The following is a 14,886-nucleotide window of genomic DNA, read 5'->3' as shown; positions in this document are numbered from 1 at the left end:
CTCAGCTGAGAGTTAATACTTTAAGAAAGGAGTCCATCACAAATAGAGCATGGCTCTAGGAATGCCATGGAATATTTCACTTGATCACAAGATAAAACAGATTTCTCCAGCTGTTTCTGGTATTGCCAGCTTAAGCTTTTGATTGACACGTTGCCATATTGTTGAATTCATTCTCAAATGTTTTAAAGAGTTTATTTTCTATCTAAACTGAAAGCTGCTTGGTGAGGAACTATGTTGAGAAGAGATGTAAAGGTAGGGTAGGAGTAAGAGGACATATACATCAAGGGAGATTATATCCTCTTATTCCTCTGCTACCTTTACATTTACCTTTACTCTTTAAATGAGAAATACATAACCAGCGGCTGATGGGTGAAGTATATTTCCACCAATTTAATTTATATTTTTAAAAATCACTTAAGTTCTCTTCCTCATCCTCATAGCCTATATTCCAGAGAGGTAAAAGGTCTCTTTGTGGCAGATTTTATGCTTGAAAATGATATGGTTTTTTTATATGCCACAAATCTAAGATAGAAAAAACAATTCAGAAAAGATACAAGGAGGCTTTATGGAGCTTATTTCATTTCTAGTGCGTTTGCACTTGGGTTACACGAGGAGAAATTTGGCCTTGGAGCCCGTGTCTCTGTAAGCAGCATTCCTGGCTTTGCATATCAGATATGAAATTTGTTTGGAATGTTTGCTATAAAAATATCTACGCATGAACTTACATCAGCGAGAAAGCAACTCTGGCTTGACCTTTCTGCAGCTCCGATGTGGCAAGATCATTCCGTGCGGAAACAGTAACTTAGGGAATGACTCGCAACTAGTGTTTTTACAGGCTTTGTTTCAGTGCAGGAACAATCCTTGGAACAAGCTGCCCTTAGAAATCAGTGTTTTCTTTCAAACTCCTTATTTTCTGCTCGGGAGTGACCCAGGGTAGGTTACCAGGCTTAATGTTGTAACAAAGCCATTTGGGAAATCCTCCCATTCTGTGTCAGTCCTGGGCTGAATACTAAAAGCAAACATGCTGGAGAACAGCAAAGGGCAGGGGTGGTTTTGATCCTTTTACAATTCAGCCCGTGTTTCTGTTTCAGACAGTGAAAAGACATTTTAACGGAACAGGAACCTCCTACTGACACCCCATGCCTGCAGCCCTGCGACTTAGAGGACTTTTTGAGGAGAACCCCCGAGCCCTGAGAGGTTTGAGAGAGCTGAGGGGCTGCTCCCCCTGAGAGGTTTGAGGGGGTTGAGGGGCTGATCGTGTAAGGTTTGACAGGCTGATCCCCTATGAGTTTTTTGGGGGTTGAGGAGCTTATTTTCTGTGTGGTTTAAGGGCATTGAGGGGATGATCCCCTGCGAGGTTTGAGGGGGCTGAGAGCCGATTCCCTGCGAGGTTTTGGGGGGCTGAGGGGCTGTTCCCTGTGTGGTTTGAGGGCATTGAGGGGATGATCCCTGTGAGGTTTGAGGGGGCTGAGGGGCTGTTTCCTGTGCGGTTTGAGGGCATTGAGGGGATGATCCCTGTGAGGTTTGAGGGGGCTGAGGGTTGATCCCCTGTGAGGACTGAGGCTGCTGCCTGTGCGCTATGAGGGTGCTGCGACTCTCACCCTCCCACAGAAGCCTGGGGCTGTTCCGCCGGAGGCTCCATCGCACCGTAGTCCTCCTCTCCCCGGTGCACGCCACGGGAAGCGCTGACAGCTTTCGCAAGCGACACCTTCCGAAGAGCCCGTGCCGGGGCAGAGCCAGGTCCTTCCTCGTCACAGCTCCTTCCTCTGCGGCCGAGGAGCGAGCCCGGAGCCGTGGAGGCACCGGCGCGGCCGCAGCGCTGCAGAGCCCCGAACGCTGCGGCTCCCCCTCAGCCACCCCTGAGGGGACGCGCGACGGCGCCTCCGCGCGGGCGGCGGGAGAGGCGGGGGGGAGGGGCCGGCGCTGGCCAATCACAGCCCCGCCCTGTCCTCCTCGCGCCCCACGTGACGCGGCGCGCGCGCCCCACGTGACCCGCGATGGAGGCTGCGGCGGCGGGGCGGGCGCGCGGCCGCCGCCTCCTCCTCCTCCCGCCCCCCCCGGGCGGCCCCGCCCCCCCTCCCCCGTCGGTAGCGGCTCCGGCGGGCGCCGCCGCGGCCATGGACTGAGCGGCACCATGGGCGCCAAGGAGTCCCGCATCGGCTTCCTCGGCTACGACGAGGCCCTGCGGAGGGGTGAGGGGGGCGGCGGGGAGGACGGGAGGGTGGGTGGAGGTTGGTGGGGCGGGGGGGGGTGGCCCGAGCTGCCCCCCGGCAGCGGGCGGTGAGGCGGCACCTCCATGACGGACCCCGCGCGGAGGCACTTGCGCCGTTCGGGGGCTCCTTCCCCGCACCTTTCGGCCCACCCCCCCCACCCCGTGGGTTATTTATTTATCTTATCTATTTATTTATTTCTCTCTCTCCCCTTCTTTAACGCGGCCCCGGCAGGGCCCGGTCCCCGCCGCCGGTGCCGTCCCCTCCCCGCCGCCCTCGGCCCGGCCTTCGCCTGTGGCTGGCCGGCTGTGCGCGGGCAGCCGGATAAATCGGGAAGCGCTGCCATCCCGCTGTGACAGGGCTGTCACCCAGCTCCCGGCTCTGCCGGCCCTCCCGCTCCTCGTGTTTACTTCCCCGTGCTCGGGGATCACGCATCTGCAGCTCCGCATGGAAAGATGGATGTGGCGTGCGTGCCTCGGGGTTGATGTCGCCCGGTTGATGTTAGCCGGGTTTAGGGTCCTCCCGGAGGATTTAAAGAGGAACTAGCGAAGGGAAAACATAAACAAGCTGAATGGTGAACGCTTGCAGCTGCAGGGCTCCAAGGCGACAGTCAGCTACACCCTGGAAGCTCCCTGGCTCTGGAACTGATAGCCAAGTCCAAGGACAAAGAGGGACAGGAATTTTCAGCAGTAAATGGTTTGCAGGGAGGACAGGTGTTTGTAATTGTTGCCCTATTGTGCGTTCACGTGATGCAGTGCAGGTAAAGCAGCTCACCTGTTTGATATTTAAAACCCTGATAAAATTCATAAGCTCAAGCCAATCTATAGCTGCCCTTTTTATTCCTGCTTGCATGTGAGAGGCATGTCAGGAGTGATAAGGGAGAACTGGGAGGAACCACTGGGTGTTAACTGAAAAAGAAACAAGTTGACGTGAAATGGGGTTTTTGTTAAATATTTTCTAATTTTTTTTTTCTGGTGGAGCCTCTGAGGGATGCCATGTCAGATAGGAAATGGAGCAACGTAGTGTCAAGCAGGAGAAACAAACGTATGATTCAAAGTCACTTGCACTTGCGTTGCAGATTTTAAACATAACAGCCCTGAAGAATTTTCCCTACTAGTGAAAGTATACGAAGTCTTTGAAAGCTTTGGTGCACGTATTTTTAGAAGAGCTGGAGTTATAAATGCAGCTTGGTAGAGGTGTGAAGTTAAATATATCATGAAGTGTTTGAAATAAGCTGTTTGGTGGAAAATACAGTCATTTGGTCACGATGTATATTCCAAAGTTCCTAAAGAAGAAAAAAGAAGTATTGTGAATTTTAAAGGTAGATTTAAACTCTCACACTGCTTCAAAATCAAGAAGTTGATTTGGGTGCTTCATAATTAATAAGATTGATTTCTTCTTAATAAGGAATTATTTCTGTGCAGTGAATACAATACTTGCCTTTGTGGGTTTTTTTTGATGTTTTTCTTCTCTATATGAGACCTTCAATACTGTTTTTCTGTAGGAGACGAGAAAGGTTGTTTTAGGCACTCTGTTATAAATTGTTGTTTTGCTAAATAACTATGTTGTTTACTTAACCAGTGAATCACTGTATGTATAAAACAGTCCAGTTATCAAAACATTATTTTTTAGACCATTCTTACTTCCACAGAACCTTGTTGGTACTTGTGGCGTTTCTGTGGATGCAAACAGAGATAATGGATAAACTTAAACATTAAGAAAAGAAAGCCAAATATGTTTATCTCCAATTAGATCCACCTTCTCTAATGTTGTTTCCTGGTTGTTAAATGCCGAGAAAGTTTTGTATTCGGTGCTATTTGTACAAATTTTTCAACTGGGAATTCTTCGTGAGTAATCAGTAGTGGTTACCTATACTTGTGGTAATCATTCAGAATGCTGTGATCGTATTTTTGAGTCACCAATTTGAATTTCAGTTGTTCAGAAAAATGCTGCTTCTGTCAGCTTCAGAAAATAGGGCTGACTTTTAAGCAAATTCGTTTATTGCAATTCCATTTTGGTAGTAGCCAAAGGTTGTGAAGGTGAGGGGGGTTGTGGTTAAAGGCTCACAATATAAATAACTGTAGCTAAAATGTAACTTCTGTTCAAGGAGATGAAAGTGCCAGTGCAGGCTGGTGCTGATGGCCTTTTCCACCCTTGAACAGGAGACAGTCCTGCTGTTTTATTTTCCTCCTTTTCCTTGGCACAGGCAGCTGACACTGCTGTGGTGACGTGGCCGTGTGGATGGATGAAGTTGTCCTGTGTCCACCAGTGCAGGTCACAGGAGTCTGATCAGCCTCCCTGAGATCTGGGTCTGCCTCTGCAGCCTGACTGTGGAAAGCAAGGGATGCTATTTTGGACATCTCTTTTTATGAATTTTGCCAATTGTGGTCATCTTATTTATAGTAGCCAGAGGCACAAAGTAGTATTGCTGTGGAAAAGGTATGAGAAGTGAGGAGAGCTATTCCTGACCCCACAGACCTCCTTCTGAGGATGGATTCTTTGTGAGGAGATGAAATCCTTGGGCAGGTCATTAGAGGTGAAGTCAGAAGTGCTTTGTTCCAAACTGAGCATAAAATTGTCAGTTATTTTATCAAACTAAATTTGTGGTGGCATGAACTGGTACTGTGGCTCTTGAGCTCGTTGCTTTTTTCTTAGGCCTAAACTCCAGCAGCAATTTTCTTCCTAGAGCAGTGCTGCAAGTCAGCCAGTGTCCTGTTTTGGTGGATTTTCCAATGTTTGTCTCTGATTTCCCACTCCTCCTACCACTGTGTCCATCAGGCTGTCTGGGTGCTCTGGCCTTGCCAAGGAGATGGTGCTCTAAAGCCTGCCTTATCTCCTGCTTCCAGTCTTGACACCCAATTCCTCAAAGAGCTGTCTTTGGGCCAGTAAAACTTTATACAAAGAAGAACTTTTTATCACTATTGTATTAGCTTCAGCACAGCAGCTCCTGCACTGCCCTGTGTTGTTTATAGAATATTTTAATAAGAATTCTAGGAAAGAGATTCCTGTGTGATATTGGTGGCTGGTTTATTTCAGATCCCTATGGACTGTATTTTCCAGTGGCTGTTAATGTGTTCTGCTTCAGTAACTTTGAGAGGATAAACATAGACTGAGCATAAATTTATGTAGATACTTGTGAATTATGAAATTGTAGAATCTGTAGTCAAAGTTTCTGTGGATGCTACTTAGAGCAGGTGTAATTCAGGCCATTTCCACCTGAATTATCTATGCTAAATATTGACTCAGGGAACCACTTAAAATAAATGCTGGTGAATAGTCATTGATCTGTCAAATTTGGGCCAGAGAGGAAGGCAGAGTTTTCCTTCTGCTCAAAGCAAGGTACAATTTTTGTTTCATGAGTGCAGGGTGGAAGAAGGGGAGCTGCCACAACATCAGCACGGTCAGTGAGCGTAGAATTTGGAGAAATGAGTGACTGCTGATAAATCCATTTAATTGTGTTTGGTCCTGTGCTCAGTGATCTCTGAGAAAAAGAGCAAAATGAAAGCAAGAAATAGTGCTGCTGTTGGGAAAACATACATGCAGTTAAAATGCCAGCTAACAGCAAGGCAAAACTTGCAGGTGTATCAATTCCACAGGTTTTGCCTCTGGAGAGCTAATGGAATAGTGGTTTTTAAAGGCAGTTTTCTTCCCTGGTTGTGTGTCCCTGAGATGGTACCAACTGGAGAACACCAAGCCCATCAAAGTAACAAAAACCCGCTCTAACCCACAAGGAGGTTGGTGAGTGTGTGCCAGTAATGACTAATGTTGTGTGATGGGCAAAGGATAAATCTTGCTAATGACCTTTTGTGTCTTGATTGAATTTGAAAAATAGCTACATTTGTTTTATTTAAATCAAGGCAAATATATCTAGTGTCTGATCATTAACATCCTCAAGCGTACAGATGTCATAAATCTGACAAAAGGATGATGGAAAACTTGTGCAAATATATAATCATCTAGTTGAGGCTGTCGATCTCAGCTTGGTGACAAATCCATGGACTCAGCCCTTGGGCCCATGGAAAACTGCTTTTTATTATTCCAGATTATGAAATTAACTTTTTAAATCCCAAACATCTTTTTAGGAAAAATGATCAGGAAACCATTTTAGTGGCTTATTCTTTCTGTATTCCACAAAGGGGATTGTTCTGCTTTATTTTCTCTCACAGCTGAAAACCAGAGCTTGACCATGATAGGGAGGTGAAGGTTCTTCAGGATATGTTATTTTCTAAGGGTATAAACCTGTGCTTTTCTGAGCCTTGAGTTTCAGAGGCATGTGGTGAAAATGCCTAGAAGTCTCTCAGCCTTTTTTTTATCTATCAGAATGAATAGAATCCACTGTGGAGACAGTCTAGATTCTACAGTGAGGCTTGTTATGTCAGCCAGTATTTGATGGCTTCAGGGCTCTGTCATATGATGAAAGCAGGTATGAATGCAGAGCTTCACACTTCCTGTTTATAAAGCTGCAGAGCTGCAAGTGGCCGCTCAAATTCACAGAGCAGTAATTATTTCACAACTCTGGCATTCAGTTGTGGTGCTTGTTTGGGAGGGCACCTCAGTAGTCTCTGCTGAACGTGTATTTCAAAGGCAGGAGTGACTTGGGGAATTCTGCTGAAACTTCCATGAACTGATGAGAAGATGTTTCTTAGAATCATGGACTGGTTTGGGTTGGAGGGGACCTCAGAACTCATCTTGTCCCACCCCCCTGCCATGGACACTTTCCATGAGAAGGTTGCTCCAACCTGGCCTTGGACACTTCCAGAGATGGGGCAGCTTCTCTGAGCAACCAGTGCCAGGCCCTCACGACCCTCACAGGGAAGAATTTCTTCCTAATATCCAGTATAATCCACTCTCTGTCGGTGTGAAGCCATTCCCTCTTGTCCTGGCACTCCAGGCCCTTGTAAAAAGTTTCTCTCTGTGTTTCTTGTCAGCTCCTTTAGGTACTGCAGGGCTGCAGTGAGGTCACCCTAAAGCTTCTCTTCTCCAGGCTGAACAATCCCAGTTCCCTCACCCTTTCCTCCCAGCAGGGCTGCTTCATCCCTCCAGTCATCCTGGTGCCTTCTCTGGACTCACTCCAGCAGCTCCAAGTCCTTCTGGAGTTGCACCTCAGGGCTGGGGGCAGCTCTGCAGGTGGGATCTCACCTGAGGGGGCAGAGGGGCAGAATCCCCCATTTGTGGGGTCAGCCCAGGACATGGGACATGTCCAGCCTCTCCCAGCAGCACTCCCAAACCCTTCTCCATACAGCTACACTTGATCTGTTGGAAGAGAGTTGGTTTTTAATCTGTAATTCTTCAGCTGCTAAATTGCAGCCACCACTTTCTCCTTTACCTCAGGTTCCAAGTTCAGGGAAGTGAGCCCAAGGGGTTTCAGCCTCTTGCTTAGAACTACCCAAATTATTTCCTATTGGAAATGAGGAACATTGGTGAAGTTAAGTCAGCTAACGGTAAATTTCCTTTCCTGAAATACCTTTTGTGGTTTTTAGAGGCTCTTTACCAGTGAAAACTTTCAAATTAGGGATAAATATTGCCTCCTGCTTAGGGTGCTGCAAGTTCTGTGGTTCTGTGGGAGCTGATTGCATCCTTTTAGGAGGTTTTTGGTAATTCTTAGATGATCTAAGTTCCCAAGCACGGCAGAAACTTGGTGATTGCTCAAGTGTTGAATGTACAGAGAGTGATGCAAGTCAGAGAAAAGAGGATTTAAGAACATAGGTGTTTCATAAATAAGAAAAAGTTGATCATCTTAAAGGAGAAAACCCTCAAAAAGTTGAATTATGATTCAGTAAACATTGGGAATCCTCTGGTTTCTCACTTCTCAGGTGAATCATGTCTCTAAATACGAGCAGGCTCACAATATTAGCCGCAGTTTTGTCCTGTCAGCGTGTTACTAGAGATTCCAATCAAAGCAGTCAGGAAAGCTGCCAGGGGAGTTTAAATAGATATCATTCCAGCCATAGGGCTGGAGGTCACAGGATAAGCTGAACAAATCCTCATTTTGAGTGTTAAATATCTTGATGTAAGTGAAAAGACCACTATCAGGCTATTCTATATGTAATACATTTTCTTATCTTGTTGTAGACTGAAACCGAGTCCTCAAAACATTTCTTTGGATTATAGAATCTATATATATATATAATAGATTATATGTCTATGTATCTCACAGGTCTTAAACCTTTATTTCTTGTATTTTAATCAGTGACATCCATTGTTTCATGGTTTCTAATCAGATTCTAGTTTTTCCTCCTGTAACATCAGGCTTTTTTTAAAATATACATGCCCAGAGAAAGTTGTTGAACTTTCATCCTTAGAGATTTCCAAGCTCTGCCTGGACAAAGCCCTCCAGAAGCTGGTTTTGAGCTCAGCCTTGACCCAGTTTCAAGCACAAGGGTGAACCAAGTGACCTCCTGAGATACTTTCCAACCTGATAGATTCTATAAAATATTTCTGTTCAGGATGAATTTTGTGAAGTCTTGTTCTGATGAAGTCCTAAATCTACCTGACACTATCCTACAGAAGGAAAAAAAAAAAAAAAAGGACAAAAATAGAAACTAGGAAGTTGTTCAGTGTGAGATGAAGCATCTCTAATGAAATGTGAAAGTAAAAAAAAAAAGAGGGGACTACTTTGAATCCTGTTTACTTGACTTGTAACAGTTTCAGGCTTTCTGGCTGCTGGCACTGTGGCAGGAATGAGTAAAACAACCCTCACCCCTTTGCTCTGCTCCAGGGAACTCGGCCCACTGTCTCCTTTCATAAAATAAGTAAGGCATTCAGTTCTTTAGTACTCAAGAAAATGAAATCAGATTCAAAAATGGGCCTCTGAAGGGATGACAAGCCTGTGAGAATGAAAAAGAACACAGCATTAACAAGTAATGTGATGAGGTGAGGCATGAAGTGTCTATTGAATTCTGTAAATTAGGATTATTGTATGACTCCTGCTTTGAGGTAGGACTTGTTAGGATTTTTCTGTATTCAAAACACCAGGTGTTGCTAATATCTGTCATTCAAAAAGTGTCACTATCTTCTGAAAATTGAGTGTATCCTTGGTTAGGTTGTGAAGCCATACATTGGTATAAATCATTTGGTATGTGGGAGGTCAAATGAGTCTTGAGCTCTTATGACATCTGTATGACTTCAGTTATTAATTATTATTAAAATAATCCTGCTCTGTTCCAAGAAGTTCCAGATACTGTGAGCATATGGAAAGCTGATGGAGGAAGGGTGGGATGAGTGTTGCATTTTCAAATCACAGAGTTGTTTCTGTCCACTGACTTTAGTTATTTCCAAGCCTGATGTAAACCAGAAGTGCCCAGTTGGGGGTTTTTAGGGTCTCCTAAAGGCCTCTTTTAGGGCTTTTCTTTGTCTGATGGTTTCCTAGTTTGAGTTTCTGTATAGAAAAGAAAGTTCTGTGGGTTAATTCTAATTAAGACTTTCAATTTTTAGTCATTTAAAAACAAGTTATTTCTTAATTTGTTCCATTCCTTGAAGCAGGTGCTTTTTCTATAAGTTGTACTTAGTCTGAATTATTGTGAATGTCCATGTGATATTTGCAGTATTGAAGAGCTACAAAAAGCATCTTTAACATTTAATTTTCATATGAAAAGGTCATTTACATAATGAGACAATGCAGCCTTTGGGCAAAGATGAATGTAGAAGAAAAATCCATTAAGGTAGATTCTGCCTAACAGTTTGAAAGGGCCTAATTCACCAAACTTTGAATGCTGGATTATTGCTAGCACAAAATTCCCTGCTTGCCTAAAAAAAGTGGCAAAATCCTAATGCACATTTTCTTTTGTGATTTCTTCAGGGACACCGTACCTTTGTTAGTGATGCCTCCATATCTCATAGGCTCTGTAGCTTTAATGTTTGCAGCTGAGCTGTGTAATAGTAGTTTTCATTTCTTTTTTGTTTTCCATAATGAATTTTAACACCTCTGAGAAATGGGGATTTTTATGGGGTTGTATTTACAGCTGAGCAGGGCTGACCTGGTCCCTACAGGTGGGGCTTATTTGGAAAGTGCATCACTTTGAAATGCTGCTTATTAAACTGATGTAAAATCTCTTCTGCATTTCTGATTTTTAATGGCTATAAACTGAGTTCAGATCTTGGTTTGACACTAAATTTGTCTGCATATGGGCTTTGTAGTAATTCACCAAATCTGCTTAAAAACCGGTGCGAGTTAGTCAGAATTTTTCTATGTTAATGTATTAATTCATTAGAATGGCAATTAAAGGAAATTCCTTAATTATTTTCTTATAAAAATATGATAACATTTGCAACAGGGCCTTTATTTGGTGTTGAATAAAAGGAGATGGCTGAGAAAGCTTTGGACAAGGGCTAATCGGGCAGTTTGTAGTGGCCAGGGTTTATGTTCCACTGTATAAATGTTATTTAATGTGGGACTGGTGCAAGCCCTGAAATAGTTGCTCCCTGAGTCACTGGAGTGCTCAGCTGTCCCAGGTAGGGTGACTTGGCAGATCCAGTGACATGCCCTGATCTCCAGGGTGGTTAAATCCTCCTTTTAACCAGTCACAACCCAGGACAAGCCTCTCCCATCCCATGGAAATGTGGTTTGGAGGCGACCTGTGCTTCCCATGGGCTGTGTTTGGGGCAAAACAAGTTATTAATGGTGGTGGTGCTGAACTGCACAGGGTCATGTGCCCACCAAGGAGTTCTCTCCAAACCAGAGTTCCTGGGACAGGGATGCTCTTGAAAAAACAGCAGGACCTTGTGGTGGGAAACACTGGACAGACTGAGATGGGCAGAAAGAACGTCTGGCTTTGTCAGACACTGCAGTTCTGACTTTTGGAGTGGTTTTAAATAGGCACTGAGACAGTCTGTACCTTAAAAAGAGATCTGACTTCCTCCTGGTCAGGCTGTGCAGCCACAGGCCCAGGCAGTGGGAGCTGCTCTGAGCCAGCCACTGCTTCCAGCCAGCAGCTACAAAGGCAAAAGGAATTGCTGACCTTTATTTTGATGATTTTTTTTTTAATGTCCAAATCCTTTGAAGCTGTTTCACTTAGTTTAGAGTCTGAATTGGGCCCATAAGCGATGAGAGGCAATGTCACCGGGCTGAAATAAGAGAGAATTGCATTCTGTATAAAAATGTAGGCTTCATCCTTTCCAAATAAAACTTACTACAAGCTCTTTGGAATTCTTCCTCAAAACCAGTGATTTTATTCACATTGTATCTGTCTTTTTGTTAGCTGGTCTTTCAGTTGTTATCCGATCACATTTTAATTTCACATTAAGCATTTAATGTAGAATGGATACTTATGTTTCTTTTGTGTTTTGAATGGATGTTCCTTATCTCAAATCTGGTGATAATGGCAGCGCTCAGGATTTGTGACAGATTCCAGAGCTGAAATATTTTAACAGGAATTTCTGTCTAAGAAATAGATATTCTAAGGAATATCTGATCTAAGCTTGCCCTCTTCCAGTTTGAACCCATTGATACCACTACAGTTCCTGATGAAGAGTCCTTCTCCAGCTTCCTTGTAAGCTCCCTTCAGATGCTGGAATTGTTTCAAGTGATTAATTTTACTCCATTAGTTTGCAAAATTTCTTCTTTTCAAATTCTGAGACCTTGAATGAAATAAAAAAGTGGAAGAAACACAGAGCCCTAAGCAGAACAGGAAGTACCAGATTGAATAAGTCTGTGGATGTGGGGGAAAAAGAACTGAAAGTATTGGGATAGTAATTATGAGAACTTGAGTTTTGCAGATTGAATTTGTTCTAAAAATGAACTTGAATGTGGCATCATGAATGTATTTTGGGCTGAAGAAGCACTTCTTTTCAATCCCTGTTTCTAGCTGTTAGGTGTTATCCAGAAGCAAAATCTTACTCTGGAAATTTCCTCGTCTTGTCAAGATTTCTTGCACGTTTTCCCTCGTGATGTGATACAGTTAAATCCTGGATTTTAGTTTAAAAATTGAGAAAGTGGATTTGCACTTTGTACAGCTGAAACAGGAGTGCTTTAGGATGAATGAGCAGCAGTTGGTGCAGTCAGGGCAGCCTGGATCTTGTGCCAGGATCTATGGGAGGGTTGTTAGCAGTGGAAGAGTAGAGAACTTTTTGATCCCTGTTTTCCAGTCCTGCAGCTAACAACATGATTTGTCTTTGCCTAAAGAATTATAATTGATCTTTTTGCCATTAACCAATTCCCCACTTTTATTGTTGCCTGCAATTCATTGTTGTCTTCTGATCACCTTGGTTAAGGAATTGTTGTGTACATGTGTTGTGAGAACTAATGTTATTTTTAAAATAATGAGTAGATTGCAATGTTGATAGGGCAGAGCAGGAAGAAACCCCAACATGCACTAATTCCAGTGCAGAACACAGGATAAATACCTGCAGAGGCCACAGTGTTACAGAGATAGAGGTTGAAAAGCAGAATAGAAAATATTTGATAAATATAGAATCATAAAATGTTCATAATTTATTATGTAAATGTACTGCTGCTAATAGAGACTGTAATGTCCTTGAGGATATCGTGTGAGTCTCTCCAGGGATTCAGGGAGAGATTCCAGCTGCTGCCTCCGTTCAGGGCACTGGGGCTCTTTGGTGTAAAGTCATTCTGACACCTTTTCTGCTGCTGTGGAACAATGGGCAGTGTGTTTGTATGAATCTCTGGAATTGGAGCCATCCCATCCATCCCAGCTGCTCAGTGCCACTGGAATGACTGGGAGCTGCTTTCCCATGCAGCTGTTCCAGGGTGGATCTAAAGATGCTGTTTCATCCTTCCCCATGGAGAGCCTTAGGAATCATGTACATCTAATGCTGAATATCTTCAGTGAGAAATTCTGTAATGTAAAATTAGTATGGCATCTTTCAGGGTAATCCTAAATTTGAATCCTGGGTTGTTAATCGAGGATTCTCTTAACAGGAGATGCAGCAGTGGAGATTGCAAATAGTAATGCTAATTGTTTGCTATTGTCTGTTAAAAAATAAAGCTCTGATTCAGTTCTTGGTGTTCTACCAAACATGTAATGGGGTCCCAGAAATAAGCACATGGTGGTTTTTATTTTATTTCTTCACTCCCTAGTCTAGTGTCTGTATTTGTGATTTTGCTGGTATTTTTCAGCCTCTCACAGGTTGTATATCAAGCTTGTCATTATGTGTTTGTAACAATGTGACAGGAGACAGAAATTTGGGATCTGACACTAAAATATTCCCTTTTCATCTGAGTTTGAGATGATATTTTAGACAGATGTGTCCCTAAGAGCTGGGAATAGGAAGGATGGAAGCATAGAGCCTTCTCTTGGCCATGTGAATACACACATGTGGAGTGTTTGTGCCAGAACACCTGACTTGCAAGTGAGTCATATTTTTCCTCTGACTTTAGAAATTAAGATGTAGCTATGTATAAATATTACCTGAATCTTTTATTATTTGTGTCATAGTATGTAAGTACTGTGCTTTACTAGAGTTGGCTCTTTTAGCTGCCAGAGGCCAACACTGGAGTGAATATTTGATCAAAACTATGCCAGCAATCCCAAATTAGAACTCCTTCCTTGCCTCTCATCCTCCCTGAAGGTGATGGGAAACTCTGCCTTCCTATGTAGAAGCTGTAGCTTCTGTTTAACTTTCAAGCTTAGACTATAATTTTTTATTTAAAGAACAAGTCATATTACAGCTGCATTTAGTATCTTTGGCACTGTTGGGAGACAGGATATGAAATATTTGTTATATTACAATTTATTTTGTAGCACGGTCCTTATGTGGTGTTTGCATTTACATAGTTGGCAGTTGCTTTTCATTTTAACAGGGTGTTTATTTCTTGGAAATGAGTTCTATATTGTAATTTTGTGAATCTTAACAAGCATAAATGTCTCAATGATTTTCATGGTGGCAATAAAGCAGAAGCAGCTTTTTTGAAGCTGCTCTGCTCACCTATAACAACACAAACTTTCAGTGTGTTTGCCAGGAACACTGATGAAGGGACAGCTCAGAAAAGCAGAGTTTAGTTTCTAACCTGAACAGGACTAAATATTAATTCTAAATGCTGGAAAGATTGAGAGGTAAAACATTCACCTGGGAAATCTTGTGCAAACCACAACTATGAAGGTGCATCAGAGGAAAGTAGCAGTGGAAAGGGAAAGCAAATATTGGGAATTTGGGTGAAGATGGGCATCCCAGACTCCTGATTAGTTTTTAGCCCATGTTATCTTTTGGAGGGTAGTTCAGGGTTCTCAGTGCTACTCTTCAAGATGATGTGTGTTCTCTTTCAAACCATCTGAAAACCATTTAAAACTTGTTCCTTTTCCCAGCCAGCAGAGGACAGGGGCCCCTGGGTGGGAAAGGTGACATCCTGGGATGATCCAGGGCTAGGATCCCGGAGAATGAGCTTACCAATTCTTCACTTGATAAAAGGAACCACTTTTTGTCCCTAATACATCATATTGCAGTTTATTCTGCTTAAATTTGCAGTTGTATAAATGGTAAAATAGATTTTACTGATCTGCAAAGTGTTGTGAATTTTCAGATTTATCCCATGGCTCATATGGCTGGACCACGGAGCTCCTTTAATTCCTGAGGGTCTGAAATATGGCCAATAAGATTTCCATGTTCAGATAGTGGGAGGATTATTTCACTGTTGTTGTTATTATTATTATATTTTTTTATTTTATTTTTTAATTTTTTTTTTCACTGGCTGTTATGTACCAGTTCCTCTCCACACTTGTCT

The 14,886-nt window shown here is 43.2% G+C and overlaps 1 protein-coding gene across 4 annotated transcripts in view; it reads left to right on the top strand.

Moving 5' to 3' along the window:
* Positions 1 to 884: 884 nt before the first annotated feature.
* Positions 885 to 14,886, top strand: part of USP32 (ubiquitin specific peptidase 32) — a 63,389-nt gene continuing 49,387 nt past the window's right edge. For 2 of the 4 annotated variants that reach the window (XM_058854266.1, XM_058854265.1), the window contains exons 1-2: positions 885 to 933; positions 1,092 to 1,197. In XM_058854266.1, the coding sequence (XP_058710249.1) occupies positions 1,140 to 1,197 (58 nt within the window). In that variant the 5' untranslated portion in view covers positions 885 to 933; positions 1,092 to 1,139. Of the gene's footprint in view, positions 934 to 1,091; positions 1,198 to 2,073; positions 2,193 to 14,886 lie in introns of those variants that run through there. The other 2 variants (XM_058854267.1, XM_058854264.1) reach the window with 2 other exon arrangements.

This window comes from Poecile atricapillus, chromosome 21 (genome assembly GCF_030490865.1).
Source record: "Poecile atricapillus isolate bPoeAtr1 chromosome 21, bPoeAtr1.hap1, whole genome shotgun sequence".
NCBI classification, from domain to species: domain Eukaryota; kingdom Metazoa; phylum Chordata; class Aves; order Passeriformes; family Paridae; genus Poecile; species Poecile atricapillus.
The sequence above is the reverse complement of the archived record's forward strand: the minus strand, read 5'-3'. Positions and strand labels throughout refer to the sequence as shown.